Source organism: Panthera onca, chromosome X (genome assembly GCF_046562875.1).
Source record: "Panthera onca isolate mPanOnc1 chromosome X, mPanOnc1 haplotype 2, whole genome shotgun sequence".
In the NCBI taxonomy this organism is placed as follows: domain Eukaryota; kingdom Metazoa; phylum Chordata; class Mammalia; order Carnivora; family Felidae; genus Panthera; species Panthera onca.
Genome location: NC_138357.1, coordinates 121745916 through 121760966, shown reverse-complemented (window position 1 = coordinate 121760966; position 15051 = coordinate 121745916). Strand labels below are relative to the sequence as shown.

Here is a 15051-nt window from a genome sequence, read left to right as displayed (position 1 = left end):
TCTGTTTAACTTTTTATTCATCATGGCACAAGATAGAACATGAAGAAACACCACGGAAAATTTCATTGCCAACATGAAGATTAAGAGTAGCATGTTCCATAAAAAAAAAAAAAATTCCTTTTCTATAATACACATTCCCTTATGAAGTGAAAAAAAAAAAATCTCAGAAAATACTGAAGCGAATCGCCACCTGCTGGTCAAAAATGGTTTTGCGGTTGAAAAACTTCAAACTGAAGTGTGGCAGGAGCATTTTACAATACACACAAAATTCCTGAAGGAAACATTTCCTCAGCCTTTGGCACGACGTCAATACAAAGCTGTAGTTTTTTTTTTTTTTTCCAAACATGATTTACTTTACAAAGCACTGCGTATAATTTGGTTAATACTGATTATGGGGCAGAAGGAAAAACTGCGTTCTGTAATTTGAATACTCCATTTGGATTCTTAAACACTTTATAGTTGGATTCCAGTTTGTAGTTTTGGAAAATACATAAAAATTATACATTATAAATATATATTATATATGGTCTATATAAAACTGAATTTGATCTAAACTGGGAAGGACAACTTAATTATTCTTTCTTTGTTAGGCACGGCCTTTCTCTTGTTTGATTAACTGAAACCTTCCTAAACAGATTCTAAAAATATATTCCATAATGTATCAAATTTAATATTCTCCTTAAAACATATTCAATATGAAAAAGCATTCGGTGACTACATTTTTTTTTTTGGTATCTCACTACTATATAAAAATATGGCTTGGCATATTCTGTTTTGTTTTGTTGTGTTAGCGTTTTTTCTTAGGCATTGAAGGAAGGGCTATCCCCAGTTAAAAAGCTATGGCAAAAGCACAGAAACCTGCTTGTGCATATTCTAGAACATTCTATGGAATCTCATTCCTTAGTATGCGTGAAGTGATTTAAAAAAAAAATGGTTCCTTCTGTTTCTGTGAATATATCATATATGATTATCATACATAATCTGTTACAGAATATACAACAGTCAGAACGGAAGTCACATAAATACAATTAAGCGATATCAAAGCAAGAGTTTTATCTTATACAGAGCCAAAGTGAGTAGTTTTTCGATTGGATGTCGCCATCCGGTTTTGTTTTTGTTTTCTCCTAAGGCTGGCTATGCAATAGAACTTTATTATCAATGGCAAGGGTAGTGCTCTCTATCTTTGAGTGAACTCGGTTTCTCCTGTGTTATTTTTTTAAAGTGTAAAAGAAGAAAAATAAGTAGAAGGTGTCCAATTGTCCCTACAATGATTTGATGTCCCTACTGAGCGAAAGAAGGCTGTTTGGGACGTGGGGGCACGAACTCGGGCGGGCTCAGACCAGCGTTTCCGGGAGGGCGTCGGGGTTGTCGGTGGACAAGAGCTCCCAGATTTGCCACCGCTCTCTCTGCCAGTCGAGCCACTCGGGGTCGCCCAAAGTCTTGCTGTTCTGATCGCCGGCGGGACCGGAGTAGGCAGTGCTCGGGTTTTGCTCAGTGGCCCGAGGCTCTTCCGAAGCTGTTCTGGAACCTTCTTCGGGCCTCTGAGGCCTCCACAGCAGTGACTCGGCAGGCTGGCGGGCTGACGCCAAAGCCTGCTTCCCTGGACCAGGGTAAGGAGGAGGAGGCCTCTTGTCACGCTTCTCGCCCTCTCGAGGTCTCTGGTGCCAGGGCTTGGCTCTGCTCTGCGGCCAGGCAGTGTCTAGCTCGCTCTGGGTGAGGTCTTCGGCACTGCCCAGAGTCAAATACCGCCCTGCCTTGGGCATGGCCTGCTCGGGTCTCCTGCCGCCGCCCTGGATGTGGGGCGTGCTGCAGACCCGCGACACGGGAGGGCAGGCCGTGCACTCTACCACGGTGGCCGTGGTCCGAGTCCTCCGAATGACCTGCCGGCCACGTTCCAGTTCTGTGGGGCTCCCGTGCCACTGAGGCCAATTCGGGGACAGGTTCCCCTGAGAAAGGGAACATGGCCCCGGTCGCAGGGAGCTACTTTCAAAAATGTCTCCATAGGAACCTGGAGGCCAGAGAGAGGGGCAAGAGAGGGAATTAGTTTGCAGAATCCCCGTTGGGAGGTCCCGTCATTTCCTTCCCACTGGCAGCTTCAAAACCCGAAAAAGCCCAGTTGGCTCTTAGCTGCCGCTGCCTCAAGTAAAATATTTCCTAGTAAAAGAAATGACATGTGACGTTTTGGTCACCGGCACAGTGCACGTCGCAGCTCCAAAGACAGACATTAGCTGTCAAACTAGATAGTCCTGGCCACTGATTTATTTCAGGAAAGGCCCCTTCCACGTGGCTATGAAAACTCTTCCGAGCGTGGAAGGTAAAGGAAGCGTTCTCTTCTTGTTCGGGGCAATTTGCAGTCCTGGGGAGACACAAATTCTAATGCTTTCGTGTTTCTACGACGTCGGTAAAAGCCATTGGAACAGATGAACTGAATCTAAACTGGCCCCGTGGGAAGGACTGGTTGACATTTCCCAGCCTGCCTTGCATTTACGAGGGCCACATAACTGAGGCCTGGCCAGCCAGGGGGCAGAGATGTGACATCAGCCATTTCTAGGCCTGGTCCAATAAAAACACACATGCCTGTGAGTCTTCCGGGCTCACCCCTTCCGCCCACTACTAGGCTGGGATGGAGACACCCCCGGGGAGCCACCGGCTGGGTGGGGCCCGAGCCCCTGAATGGCTGTGTGGACCAGAGCTCCCCCGCCCCTCCTCGCCCTGCACGATCCACACTGTGACGTGATGTGAGGGAGAGATCAACCTGTGACAGGTTAAGGCTCGAGGAGACTGAAGGGAGGGCAAAAGACTGCATTTCACGAACAAACGGGTTCTTGGCGCCTATGTCCCCAGACCGCCATCGCCCCGTTCTCTCATTTACTAAAAAGTAGGCGGGGAAAGAGAAGACGATCACTGGGGCAAGAGACAGCAGCGTTTACACAGGGACTGATCAGAGTTGAAATAGCACGGGGAAATGGAGCGGAACATCTGGGACTAGTTTATCCTTGAGGCAAAAGGTAGTAAAGCACCTCATAGGATACAACGGGATGTAGTTAGATAAAGGACCCATTCGAAATTCAGCTGGATCAGATGCCACTAAATTAAAGATGCACTATAGACACACTCACATGTACACACACACACACACACACACACGCGTATTTGGAACAAAAAACCAAAACAGTTTACACACTTCATGCTGTGTATTAACATACGTTCCACATGGATGAAAGAATTAAGGGCTAAAATAATGAAATACTATGAAAGAGAAAAGCATATAAATGATTAACGCTTAAGTAAAGATCAGTTTTGTGGAAGAATTCACAAAAACAAAGAGCCATAGACTACATTATGTAAAACGTAACAATTCCAGATATGCAAAGGGGGACAAAACTGTAAGGGATGAAAGAAATGCAAATGAGACTAATAAATACAACTGTGGTTTCGAATGAGCAAAAATGCAAACTGGCGACTGCACCTCTGGATGTTTGGGAAGGTTCTTAATTTTGACTCGCTGCCCTATTCTGGATTTATGACTTGCTTTCCCAAATTCTGTGAGTCTGTTCTTCATTGAAAATACAGAACAAAACGCGCAAGAAAGAAGTTCCTGACAGCATCACTTATTACAACAATAACCAAAAAATGGGTTGTAAACCAGGCGTATGCAGGCTGGAACACTACGTGGCCCTTCACAATAATAATGGCAAATAACTGGAAAATGGAAGTGAAACAGATAATATAAAGTTGCACAGACAGAATAATTGTAACTATGTTTAAAAACTCTTGCAAAGGGGGTGCCTGGGTGGCCGAGTCCGTCGAGCGTCGGACTTCAGCTCAGGCCATGATCTCACAGCTTGTGAGCTCGAGCCCCGCGTCGGGCTCTGTGCCGACAGCTCAGGACCTGGAGCCCGCTTCGGATTCTGTGTCTCCCTCTCTCTCTGCCCTTCCCCCATTCACGCGCTGTCTCTCTATGTCTCTCAAAAAGGAATAAACCTTAAAAAAATAATAAAAAACTCTTGCAAAGGAAATGAAATGAGATATAGTCGACGGTTGACATACCTTGGCAGAAAGGCTAAGTATAGCTTTATATGGTTTTCCCCCTATTTTCAGCATTTTCCAGATAACATCTGACAAGTACTTAATATGATAGTAGGAAAAAAAGTAAAGAAACTTAATTTAGAAAGCAAGTGCGATAAACAGCCTTTAAAAGATAGTATGTCACCTGTCATTCCCGGGTCTTTGGATCCACTTTTTAATGTTGAATGCCAAGTTCCCCAGATATTGAAAGGCTCCTCTGACATATCTAGGAAAAAGTGTAAAGAGAAAGGTATGTGACTCACAATGGAAATCGACGAACAAAAAGTCAATCAACAAACATTTTTGTAACATGGTACCACATTCAAGATCGTGCCGGATACAAGACAGAACACGGTGCGTACCTGCCTTTCAGGAGGCTTAGTCTGTTGGGGATTTACCAAAAGGCTTTCTATATAATGGTCGTGGTATACAGAATAAGGGCCCCCAAAGATGTCTGCGTCATGATCCTCAGAACCTGTAAAGATGTCATACGCCAAAGGGACTGCAGGTGTGATTAAATTATGAGTCTTGAGATGAGACGATGATCTGGATTAGCTGGACGGGTAGACCCGATGCGATCACAAGGGTCCTTATGAGGAGGAGGCAGAAAGGGTGCTATATTTTTGGAGGAAGGGCCACGAGCCAGAGAACACAGGTGGCCTCTCGGAGCCTGGAGCCTCCAGGAGTAACACAGCCCTGAGGACCCCTTTGGATTGGTGAAGTCCAGAAGTGTAAGATAATACACGTGTGTGTCGTTTTCAACTACTAACCTGTCATTTGCTAGAGCAGCGATGGGGAGTGAATACAATGGTGACGGATGACAACAGCTCTGACGGCAGTTACTGAGACGGAGGAACGGAAAATAGTCACCGTCCCTCTGCTGGTACTACCCTCCGCCATACCCCGCTGCTGACATCAACAGGTTCACCCCCTGCCTGTATTCATTCACAAGCTGGCAGAGGAAGGCGCCGTATGGGGCGTTCTCTCCATCTCAGAGTCCCCGCTACGACCCTGTGATGTGATCGTAATGAGTATTTTTCTTTTTGTAATATGAAATTTATCGTGAAATTGGTTTCCACACGACACCCAGTGCTTGTCCCAACAGGTGCCCCACAATGAGTATTTCTTGAAGAAAGTGTCTACCGGGTGCTTCCCTGGGGCAGCCGTTCGGATGCCTTGTGACCTTGTCGAGCGCTCACTGCGCGCCAGGTTCTGTGTTGAGGACTTTACGTGGGCGAGCTAATGAAACTCTGAGTTACTGCTCCTGTCTTTCTTAGTTTCCATACGAGGAGGGGAGGGGACTCCGAAAGGCTCCGTCTCTCCTGCAGGCTGCGCGTGGCAGAACAGGTTACCGACGCCAAGTCTCGTGCTCTGGTCATGGGATACCAACATGACTTGTTTCTAATTCCCTCGGGGCGGGGTTGTTTGCAGGGAGACAGTTACAGAGTGGACAGGATTGCTTAGCCCCTGCACCAGTGACACCGGGGGCCGAATCCTTCTCTGCGCGGAGCGGTCCCGCATGCCGCGGGATGTTCAGCCCTGGGCTCTACAGTCTGGACACCAGTAGCAACCCCTCCCAAGTCGTGATAACCCCAAATGCCTACAGACATCGTCACCTGTCCCCCGGTGCGCAAAATTGAGGACCACAGTGCCAGAGTTTGCCAAGATAGCCAACAGACAGAAAGAACTAGTGAGTGCCTCCGTCTACCTGCTAACAAATCAGAGCTTTCCTAGTGGGAAGTTGTCGAATAACATCTCTCTGAATCTGTATTTAGAAACCCGAATATGCCGGGCCTCTTACAACGGCCAGATTCTCTTCAGAGCACGTTCCTGTGTTGTTGTTGCAGAGAATGTTACGTATAGAAAATCTGTCACTAATTTAAAAGAGCAAATATTAGAGATCATTTATATACGTCAGAAAGGGAATAGTAAATCTATGATGCATCGATATCATGGCCATGAAGAATGTGAGCAAAATGGAAAATGCTAAATGATATGATTTTAAGTGAGATACGCTTAATTCAAAAGGAGCTATACTTTGGAAAACAAAGCTGTAAAGTTAGGTATACATCTGGACAAGGACTATGAAAACTAAAGTTTTACATTTAAAAAATAAATTTTATGCTTGAAGGGAACATGGGTTACTGTTTTCTTTTAATTTTTATAATGTTTATTTATTTTTGAAGGAGAGAGAGACAGACTGTGAGCAGGAGAGGGGCAGAGAGAGAGGGGGACACAGAATCCGAAGCGGCTCCAGGCTCCGAGCTGTCAGCACAGAGCCCGACACGGGGCTCAGACCCACGAACCATGAGATCATGACCTGAGCCCAAGTCGGACGCTTCACCGACTGAGCCACCGGGCGCCCCAGGTTACTGTTTTCATTACGAATTTTCTCAATTATTTTTTGACATGATTATTTATAAAATAAAAATAAACATACTATGCTTTAAACACACACACACACACACACACACACACACACACACACACACACCAAACAAACAAACAAAGCCCTTTCAGGGTGTTTCTGTGGATTAAATTATAAATGTAGGATAAAATGTGTCTTCCATTTATTACTCAGAGCGTCCTGCTGAGCCCTGGCACTGAGGGATTACTCTGTGGAGGAAAAGAACAGAAGCAAACATTCGGTGGTCAAATAAATTTGGGAAAGACTGTAAACCACACTCTCTTTTCCACTTTAAAGAGTCTGAGAAATTGTACAATAGAGAAACCATTAGCTCGGTTAGCCCAGCATTCCCCAAACATATTTGACCATGGAATGCTTATTTTGCCAAACAAATCTTCCTCTCCCACGGAGACCTCTTTGGCACACGACGTCTCCTTATATAGTGGGTTCAGCTTCCTCTCTTTGTAAAAGTAACAGCAATAATCAGGTGACATCTTAGACACGCAGACATGCTCCCAAACTCAGTGGCGAGGACACATCAAGTCCCTCAGATGCTCGGGGGGAACAATCAGTGGGAGTATCGGGGGCTCTCTGGGCATGAGGCTGCTTGCCGCATGCCGGGGTCTGCAGGGACCCTCCCAGACCAGGACTGGGCCCTCCACCCCCTCCTCTTCCCAGAGCCGGAACTCAGCCAATCCCACAGAAGTACAGGAACATGAAACAAGGAAGGGATGGAGAGAAGGTCCAAGTGCCCACGCCATGCCACGTGCCATCAGGGTCACCGATCTGGCCGGCGCCGGCCGGGTTCCAGTTACCTTTGCCAAGCCTTGGTCCAGGAGAACTCTCCCTTGATTTCGACGATGGCAAGTGGCTCACCAGCACGTACTGCTCCGGCCCTTTGTAAAGCTTCTCTGAGCCCCCCGGGGCCGCGTCCTCTTGCATAGCCAGCAAGGAGCGCTCGGACAGCACTGGGGAGTTGTTGTCATAAGGGGAGAGGTCTCCGCTGGAGGCCTTGTTGGAGTCGGTGGATGAGTGCCTTCCTCCCACAGAAAATGAAACTTCCGACCGCAGCATGTCAGGGCTTCTGGTGCAAGGAGACAATAGCAAGCGCGTGAGTGTGTTAACACTTAGTGACCAGATTCAAAAGATACGACCGTGACACAAACGACAGGAGGAGAACGCATGGATGGGCACAGGGGCCGAAACCAAAAGACAATTCGGAGCAGACACTTGTACAGCGATAATGTGAAAGCGTTTCCACGACACGGCCAGCAGAGGGCAGTGAAACCCAACAGTCGTTACAGGAACTGTCCGGGCCAGGGAGGCGGGGACGATGAAACAGACAGGGACCCCTGTGTTCTCCAGGGGGCATCGCTCAAGTGCCTGTTGCATTAATGTCGCTGCCACTGGAAAATCAAAGTCTGATGCTCACTATCTGTTAAGTAAGGAAAAACTGGCAGAGAACTCTGTGACGTTCCTTAATAGCCTGAATTGAATAATTCACATAAAACGATGAAACTTTACGTGAAGTTCACGATGGCTTTATGGACAACGTTTCTTCCCCCACCCGAACACTCAGTGTGAGTAAATCCATCTTTCCTGTGACAGTGACGACAACGACGACGACGATGATGCTTCTGGTGGGAAGAATAGATTCACGTATGAAGAGGCGAAACACATGACAAATACATAACCGCCACTACAGTTCATGGGATTTTAACACTCCGAAAATGAGTCTACAAGGCACGAGTGCTTTTACAAATGGATGCGAAACATGCTAATCAGCATATCCATGATGTCTTATCGGTGCACAAGTTGTCACAGCAACAGAAATAACAGCGAACGTGTGAGAGGGGCAGGAAAATGAGACCGTCAAGAACATGAAGAGAGTGTTGGAAGGCTTACCTGGGAGCATCTGTATTTTCTACCTTCCTCAAAACAGTGGCCCTGACATCTTGAAGGGAAATGATGACAGATTAAAAGTTCCAGAACCTACTTCTGTCGCCCCCCTCAACCCCACTTCGCTCCTCTTTAACTAGCCTTTGCTTTCTTCTGGTTTAATTTTTGCAAAACAAATCCTTTGGGATCTTAAAGAAGGTAAACACACGCCCGAGCAATCTTTTCCTAACTAAAGGGCTGTGTGCACGCAGGACAGAGGACGTGCCCTCACAGGGGGATCTAGCTCAGTCTCGGGTTTCCAGCCGGGGTTAGCGTCCAGGAGAAAAGCATCTCCGTATCTGTGACGTGCCTCGCCTGTCACTGACATGGCCAGGAGCTCGAGCACTTTTTGCTGAGGAAGTTTCTCATCCACATGGAATAAATCAGTCCTTTCCTTGCCTCCTCTTTAAACCGATGATAGATAATCTTATGGGAAAGAGCCAGAGGACAACCACGAGGATGATTTTCCAGAAACGTGAGGCCTCCAGTGAAATGAAGGAAAAAGAAAGGAAACTTATTTTATTTCTGCTGGAAATGGGGGGCGGGGAAACTATTCAACCTCCATATCTAACGAGGCGGAATTCTCCCAAATTCTAGCAGGGGAAAAACAAAGCAAAACAAATGGACACTGCTGTGTCATCACGAATTTGACTCCGGCTGAGGAAACTTTACTATGAAAATGAGAAAAACTGAATGGGTTGAACATGGAGCTGAGCTCACAATCGGGGTTCTGACCAGGGCTAGAAATTAGAGTACGGGGCCAATTTCCGTTGTTTTCCCTGTTTAGTTGACAGCTTCCCCCGTCGTTAATGAAAATGTCTTAGGTCTCCTCGGCAAGAATAAGTCAGCGAGGACTAAAGCCTGATCTTGTGGGGTGTTTGAAGAGAGCCCAGTGCGTTCATTAGCCCAAACGCAATAACCATCAGGGCCACGAATGCTTTTTTGCCCCCTCACGTTGGGAGGAAAATGTTGGAACGGTGGCATTTTAGCCCATGGGGATCCCAACTATTCTGTCTCGCGTCTTGCTCATCTGTCTTAAAACACATAGAGAAGAGAATACATTCAGCCAGATATGATAAGCTGCAGACCCAGCCAAGGGTTGCGTGCATAAAGAAAGGTGCCCTACGGGGGCGCCTGGGGGTGGCTCAGTCGGCTGAGCGTCCCACTCCGGCTCAGGTCATGATCTCACGGTTCGTGAGTTCGGGACCCGCATCGGGCTCTGTGCGGACAGCTAAGAGCCTGGAGCCTGCTGTGGATTCTGTGTCTCCCTCTCTCTCTGCACCTCCCCCAAGTGCGCTCTGTCTCTCTCTCTCTGCCTCTCAAAAATAAAGAAAAATAATTAAAAAAAAAAAAAAAAGAAAGAAAGGTGCCCTACGGAAGAAACGTAGCGGGTCTCAGCACTAGGAACATTTCGGTTTCCGCCCAGTGAGGAGGTTACTTTGGCCCTATGGAAGCATGCATCAAGTTGCCGTACCGAGGCCTGTGGTCACCTCTGTGTGTCCCCACCCCGGCCTCGTCTTACCTTATGGCTCTTCCCATCGTTTTCCTCTCCCTAGCCTCTCAAATTACTCACTACAACGTTGTTCCACTTGCATAGTTTTGCAAGCTGCTGCAGTAAGCTCTTTGGGGACTGTACAGACGGGGAAATCACACTCACATTAATTATTGGGTGTACGGAAAAGGCTTCATGAGAACATTTCATTTGCTTAACCGAAACAGAATAAAACAGAGAACAGTGGTAACGATAACAAAAATAACCGAGCTGCCACACCGTTTCCTTTCCGTTTTCATGGCTGTGGTTGGAGCTGATGGAGGAGAGGTGAGAGAGGAGGAGGTGGAGGGCCACTGACCACTTCCTCTGTTCTTTGGGGAACATCACCCGGGAACTTGTTGGAAATGCGAGTTCTCAAGCCTCGCTCTGGACCTACTGTCTGGATTGGCTATAACATGGGAGGCCCCCGGTGAAAAAAAAATTAAGAATTTGCAGGTGGCGATAGCAGATCATCGAGCCAAGTGTGGGCCTCTTCTCAATGGAGGCCCTGTGCAGCTGCACAGGTTGCAGACTGTGAACTGGCTTTGCCTATTGAAAGGGCATCTGGGAGTGGGGCTAGCAAACTGTGTTTTAAAAAGCCCTTCAGGTATCTGTGACGCAGGGGCAAGTCTGAGAACCTCGAGGCCAAACTACCTTCCCTCCCTCATCCATAGATAGGACAGTGGCTAAGGATCTGTTGGGTCAAATCAGGAAGCACAGCACAGAGAGTGGCCCAGACGTCAGCACTGGTTGGCCGAGGGGGTTAATGTGGCGGTCCCGACCTGGAGGTGGCTGGGGCCACAGCTGAATAAAGGGGGGGTGTGCCCCTCCTAGCCACTCGTCAACGGCATCCAGATAACCCAATGCGTTTGGGTTGCGGATCAGAATCGGTAAGGTGAGAGGGAGCGGGAGAAGCCAACCTGCCTTTCTCTGCTCTTCTGGTTCATTCTCCTAAGTCAAGCCACCAAAGTGACTACAGCCGGGGCCCCAATCAGGGGAGAAACTGAAGGAGGCGGCCAAAGCTAAACCCTGCGGGTAGAGACGCAAGCAGGTCTCACAGTGGACACAGGCTGTGAACCTGAGGGTGGCTGGGCTCACGGCCAGGGACGCGAGCAGAACTGCACTCGTGCAAAGCGACCCTTTTGTAAAAGTGGGTGCTCACACAGGGTTCCCTGGGTGGCGGGCAGGGCACTAATCTCCTGCCAACGACTCTCCTAGAGGAAACGAGGAGGTCACACGTCTCTCTGGCAGTCGAGGCAGTAGGGCTTGAGACCCTTCTAAAATGTATTTGAGAAACGGTATCCAGCATTATTAAACCACCAATAGTCAAATGCTGTGTTTACACTTGGGGTCAATGGCCCTCTTAAGTGTTTAAGGCGGTTTCCACCCATCACTTCGTTTTCTCAGCAGAGGTCAGTAAGGCGGTGGCCAAATGTGCCCAACAACCCACGTGCGAGGAGTGCCTTTGCACGTGGGAGTCCGCCAGTTGGTAAACGAAACGAAACCATTGTATTCGCTTCTCAGGACTCCCACGTACCGCACGGGCAGTGCAGAGGCTAAAAGAAACTTTGGTGTCATCCCATTGCTTTATCATCGAATCTACCTGGAAACAAATCCGGAACCCCCACCGCCATCGCCTTTGCTAACATTTGCCTCTAAGATGATTCAGGTCTATGGAGACAATTTTTTTAAGTTCAGTGCTGCAAGTGAAGGCAATTAAATTTTTGCATTTGTTTGTGTAAAATATTTCACCAGCGGTTCGCTAAGATGAGCGAATGGTTTCAAAGCGCGTAGCGGGCCCTCTGTGTCTTGGAATTGAGCGGACAGGTTGCCCGTCGACGCGGGTTTGCCTCCACGAGACCTGAACGCACAGCGGGCACGGCCGGTCTCAGCTAACCAAATACGCACGAGATAGATATGGAGAGTGAAGCGCTTTCTCACCCTTAGCTGGTCCCTCCAGGTCAGGGTGTTAACACGCCGCTGGCAGGGGACTGTGGGCAGGCCTGCACTGCAGCTGGAGGCACAGAACTCGTTCTGCGGATAAATGGAAAACTCTGGTTCAATCACCGGATGTGGCAGCCCAGCCCCCTGCTGAGCTTTTCCCCAGCGAGAAACATCCTCGGAGATTTCAAGCACGTGTCGGCTTCTTCCTTGGCTTCGTCGCTCAACTGATAAAGCTCAGTCTGCTGGGACTCAGAGCACATACCCATCTCACACACTATTAATCGCATGGGGACATTCGAACTTACCCAGGGCTTGGGTGAAATTTCTCCCCTCATTTTTAGCTCTTGCTAACTCCCTCCTGATAGCCACGGCACACGAAGGCATTTATGACAGGCGCAGAGAAAACAACGCTGACTCCCGTCCCTTTTTGTACAGTGTGCCTCATAAGACATCTTCCAGTTAGTATTCTGCAAGTTTATAAAAGAAGTTGCGAATCATCGTAAAGGCGTTCGGAGAAAGGTGATGCGATCGATTCTCCCTTCGTTTTGAATTGGCTTTCCGTAGAAGGCACATTCATGCTTTTTGGAATTTTTCATTCTGGAATTTCCTATTCCACATGCATTTCTCCTGAAGTTGTCTGGCTGAAAGGGCTTTCTTTTTTTCTGTTTTTTTTTTTAATGTTTATTTAGTTTTGAGAGACAGAGAAACAGAACCTGAGTGGGGGAGGAGCAGAGAGAGAGGGAGACACAGAATCTGAAGCAGGCTCCAGGCCCGACGCGGGGCTCGAACTCACGAACTGTGAGATCATGACCTGAGCCGAAGTCGGATGCTTAACCAGCTGAGCCACCCAGGCGCCCCTGAAAAGGTTTTCTTGAACAGAGTGTGCATGGGGGGGGGTAGGGTTCATTGCTGTTATACTATACTGAGAAAGTCTGATTTCTCGTCTCTCAATTTCCTGAGAACTTTTTGACCTTACAAATCCTAGGAAAAGGAAAACTGAAATCACAGTCCATCTTGTAGCGCTCCATGGTTTTGTGGAGGAAGGCATTTTCAAGGACAGTCTTTGAAAGGTTAAACGAAATTATCTACATGATATTTATTTGATAATTTCAATGTGACGCCTTGAATTATGAGAAAGCCTAACGCTCCTCCATCATGAAGAAGGTAGATTTTGTTTTATTCAACAGGAGGAGAATCTGGTTCAAGAAAACAATTACCTTTCACTCCCAAACGCAGTGAAATTTGTTTTATTTCCATTTTGTTTCCAGAATATAGTAGGAAAATGCTATATTTAGCCTTGCATACCACATAGGTATGCATGGTTGTTTGTGATTTTTTAATGGTTAGCTTTTTTTTTCCCAGAACATTAAAGCAGCTGAAAGCTATTGAAAAATTGAAAAGTTGGCACATTAGGACTTACATCATTATATTAGGGTGAAATGCTTTATTTGCGCCCAGATAGAATTGTATTATTTAGTTCAGCTTAACTTAATTAAAACTTATTTAGGATTGTTACTTGCTCAGGAGAAACTGTCAAACAGCAGTTCTCTTGGTTGAAAAATAAAATAAGCAAAGAAGTATTTTCAAAGCATCACTGATGGGTTTGCTTCCATTTAGGCCAGCATACACATTTTCCCTTTGGCTTTGGGGTCCACGGTGGCTCGGCGTGGCAGTGGCCTTTAAAAAAAATTTTTTTTAATATTTTGCTCATCGTAGATTTTGGTGTTAACTTTGATTTTAAAAAATATGACAGGTCCACATCGTTCATTTTGATGCCTGAATTTTTATTGATTTATTTATTGTAAGTGTTTTACTATTTATTTTTGAGAGAGAGAGCGTGAGAGAGGGAGGGGCAGAGAGGCAGGGAGAATGGATCGGAAGCAGACTCTGCACTTAGAGCGCGGAGCCCGGCGTGGGGCTCGAACTCGCGAACCGTGAGATCATGACCGGAGCTGAAAGCAAGAGTCGGACGCTCAACCGACTGCGCCACCCCGGCGCCCCAACGCCTGACTCTGTAGCACACCCTCCACTTGGGCACCTACGTGAGTGCCTCACTCTCCTCGCCCTGCTCCGGGTCCTGCTTCGGTTCTTTTCTTCTGTTGCAAATGCCGGAGTCCCACATGCCTCGTCCTCTTTGATTTACCTTCCATTCTCATCCCCTACCTCCTTACATCCCTAAATCAAAGGAAGGGGATCTATTTTGAGTGTCTTTGAAGAAAAGAGCATATAATTCTAATAAATATTCCAGACAAGCAAGGAAAATACTGGAAGTCTTGCATTGTTAGTAATATAAATCTCTTCTAATCTCCCTTTGGTATTCCGTTTTGGTTGAAGCCAAAAATCTAAGTGGACAAGCACGAGAGAAAATAACGAGTCCTCCTTCCGCCGCCCCGATGCTGTCGTCGCAGAAGAAGGGAAAAGCTCCAACCAGAACAAAACATTCAATTCCCAAATGTCACTAAACGTTTGCTCCTTCAGAACAGAAATTATCGTAAACATGTTCTTGTTCTCGGTTCTGCACTCTTTTGAAAACTCGTTTTTCCACTCCCCATCCCATCCTGTGCAGTCTCCACGAGGGGCACAGGAGTCCACAGCTTTATCTAGGTATGTGGGCCGATGGCACAGAACAGAGGCTTCGGGTCACCTTTCCACTTGTGTGTCTTTTCACCCTCACCCCTCTCTCTGTTCCAGAACCAACACCGCCATCCCGATGCCGACTGGATCAGGCCGGTACCGGCGGGCTTTGCCTTTAGACATCGCTGCAGTTTAAAGCGGATGGCTTCCTTTTGCGTCATACTGCCTTCAGCGGTTGCTGTCTCGTGGATAGAAAGGTAGAAAGCAGTGACACCCAAGTCTTTGGTAAGCGGTTGCAAATGAACAAAATGGTGACATTCGAAGTAACATGGTAGCAATCATTGACATTTGTTAAGCATTCGTTAGAAATCAGATACTCTTCTAATAGCACAACAACTCTGTTTTACCTCCGCTTTACAGATGAGGGGACCGAGACAGAGAGAGACGAATCTATTTACCCAAGACCACATAGCTAAGAGCAATCTCCTGTCACTGGAATTCGCTGCCATCACTTCTTAATTTAAGTGCCACCCCAAGCCTGCCATTTCAGGGCTTCTGTGCTCTGTGCCGGCCAACACTTTCCTTAATC

General features: G+C 47.2%; 1 protein-coding gene across 6 annotated transcripts in view; it reads right to left on the bottom strand.

Annotated features, from left to right (window-relative positions):
- Positions 1–15051, bottom strand: part of ARHGAP6 (Rho GTPase activating protein 6) — a 452363-nt gene continuing 437312 nt past the window's right edge. For all 6 annotated transcript variants that reach the window (XM_081792904.1, XM_081792906.1, XM_081792907.1 and 3 more), the window contains 3 exons: positions 7291–7559; positions 4214–4294; positions 1–2008 (listed from right to left, as the gene is read on the bottom strand). In XM_081792904.1, the coding sequence (XP_081649030.1) occupies positions 1335–2008; positions 4214–4294; positions 7291–7559 (1024 nt within the window). In that variant the 3' untranslated portion in view covers positions 1–1334. The remainder of the gene's footprint in view (positions 2009–4213; positions 4295–7290; positions 7560–15051) is intronic.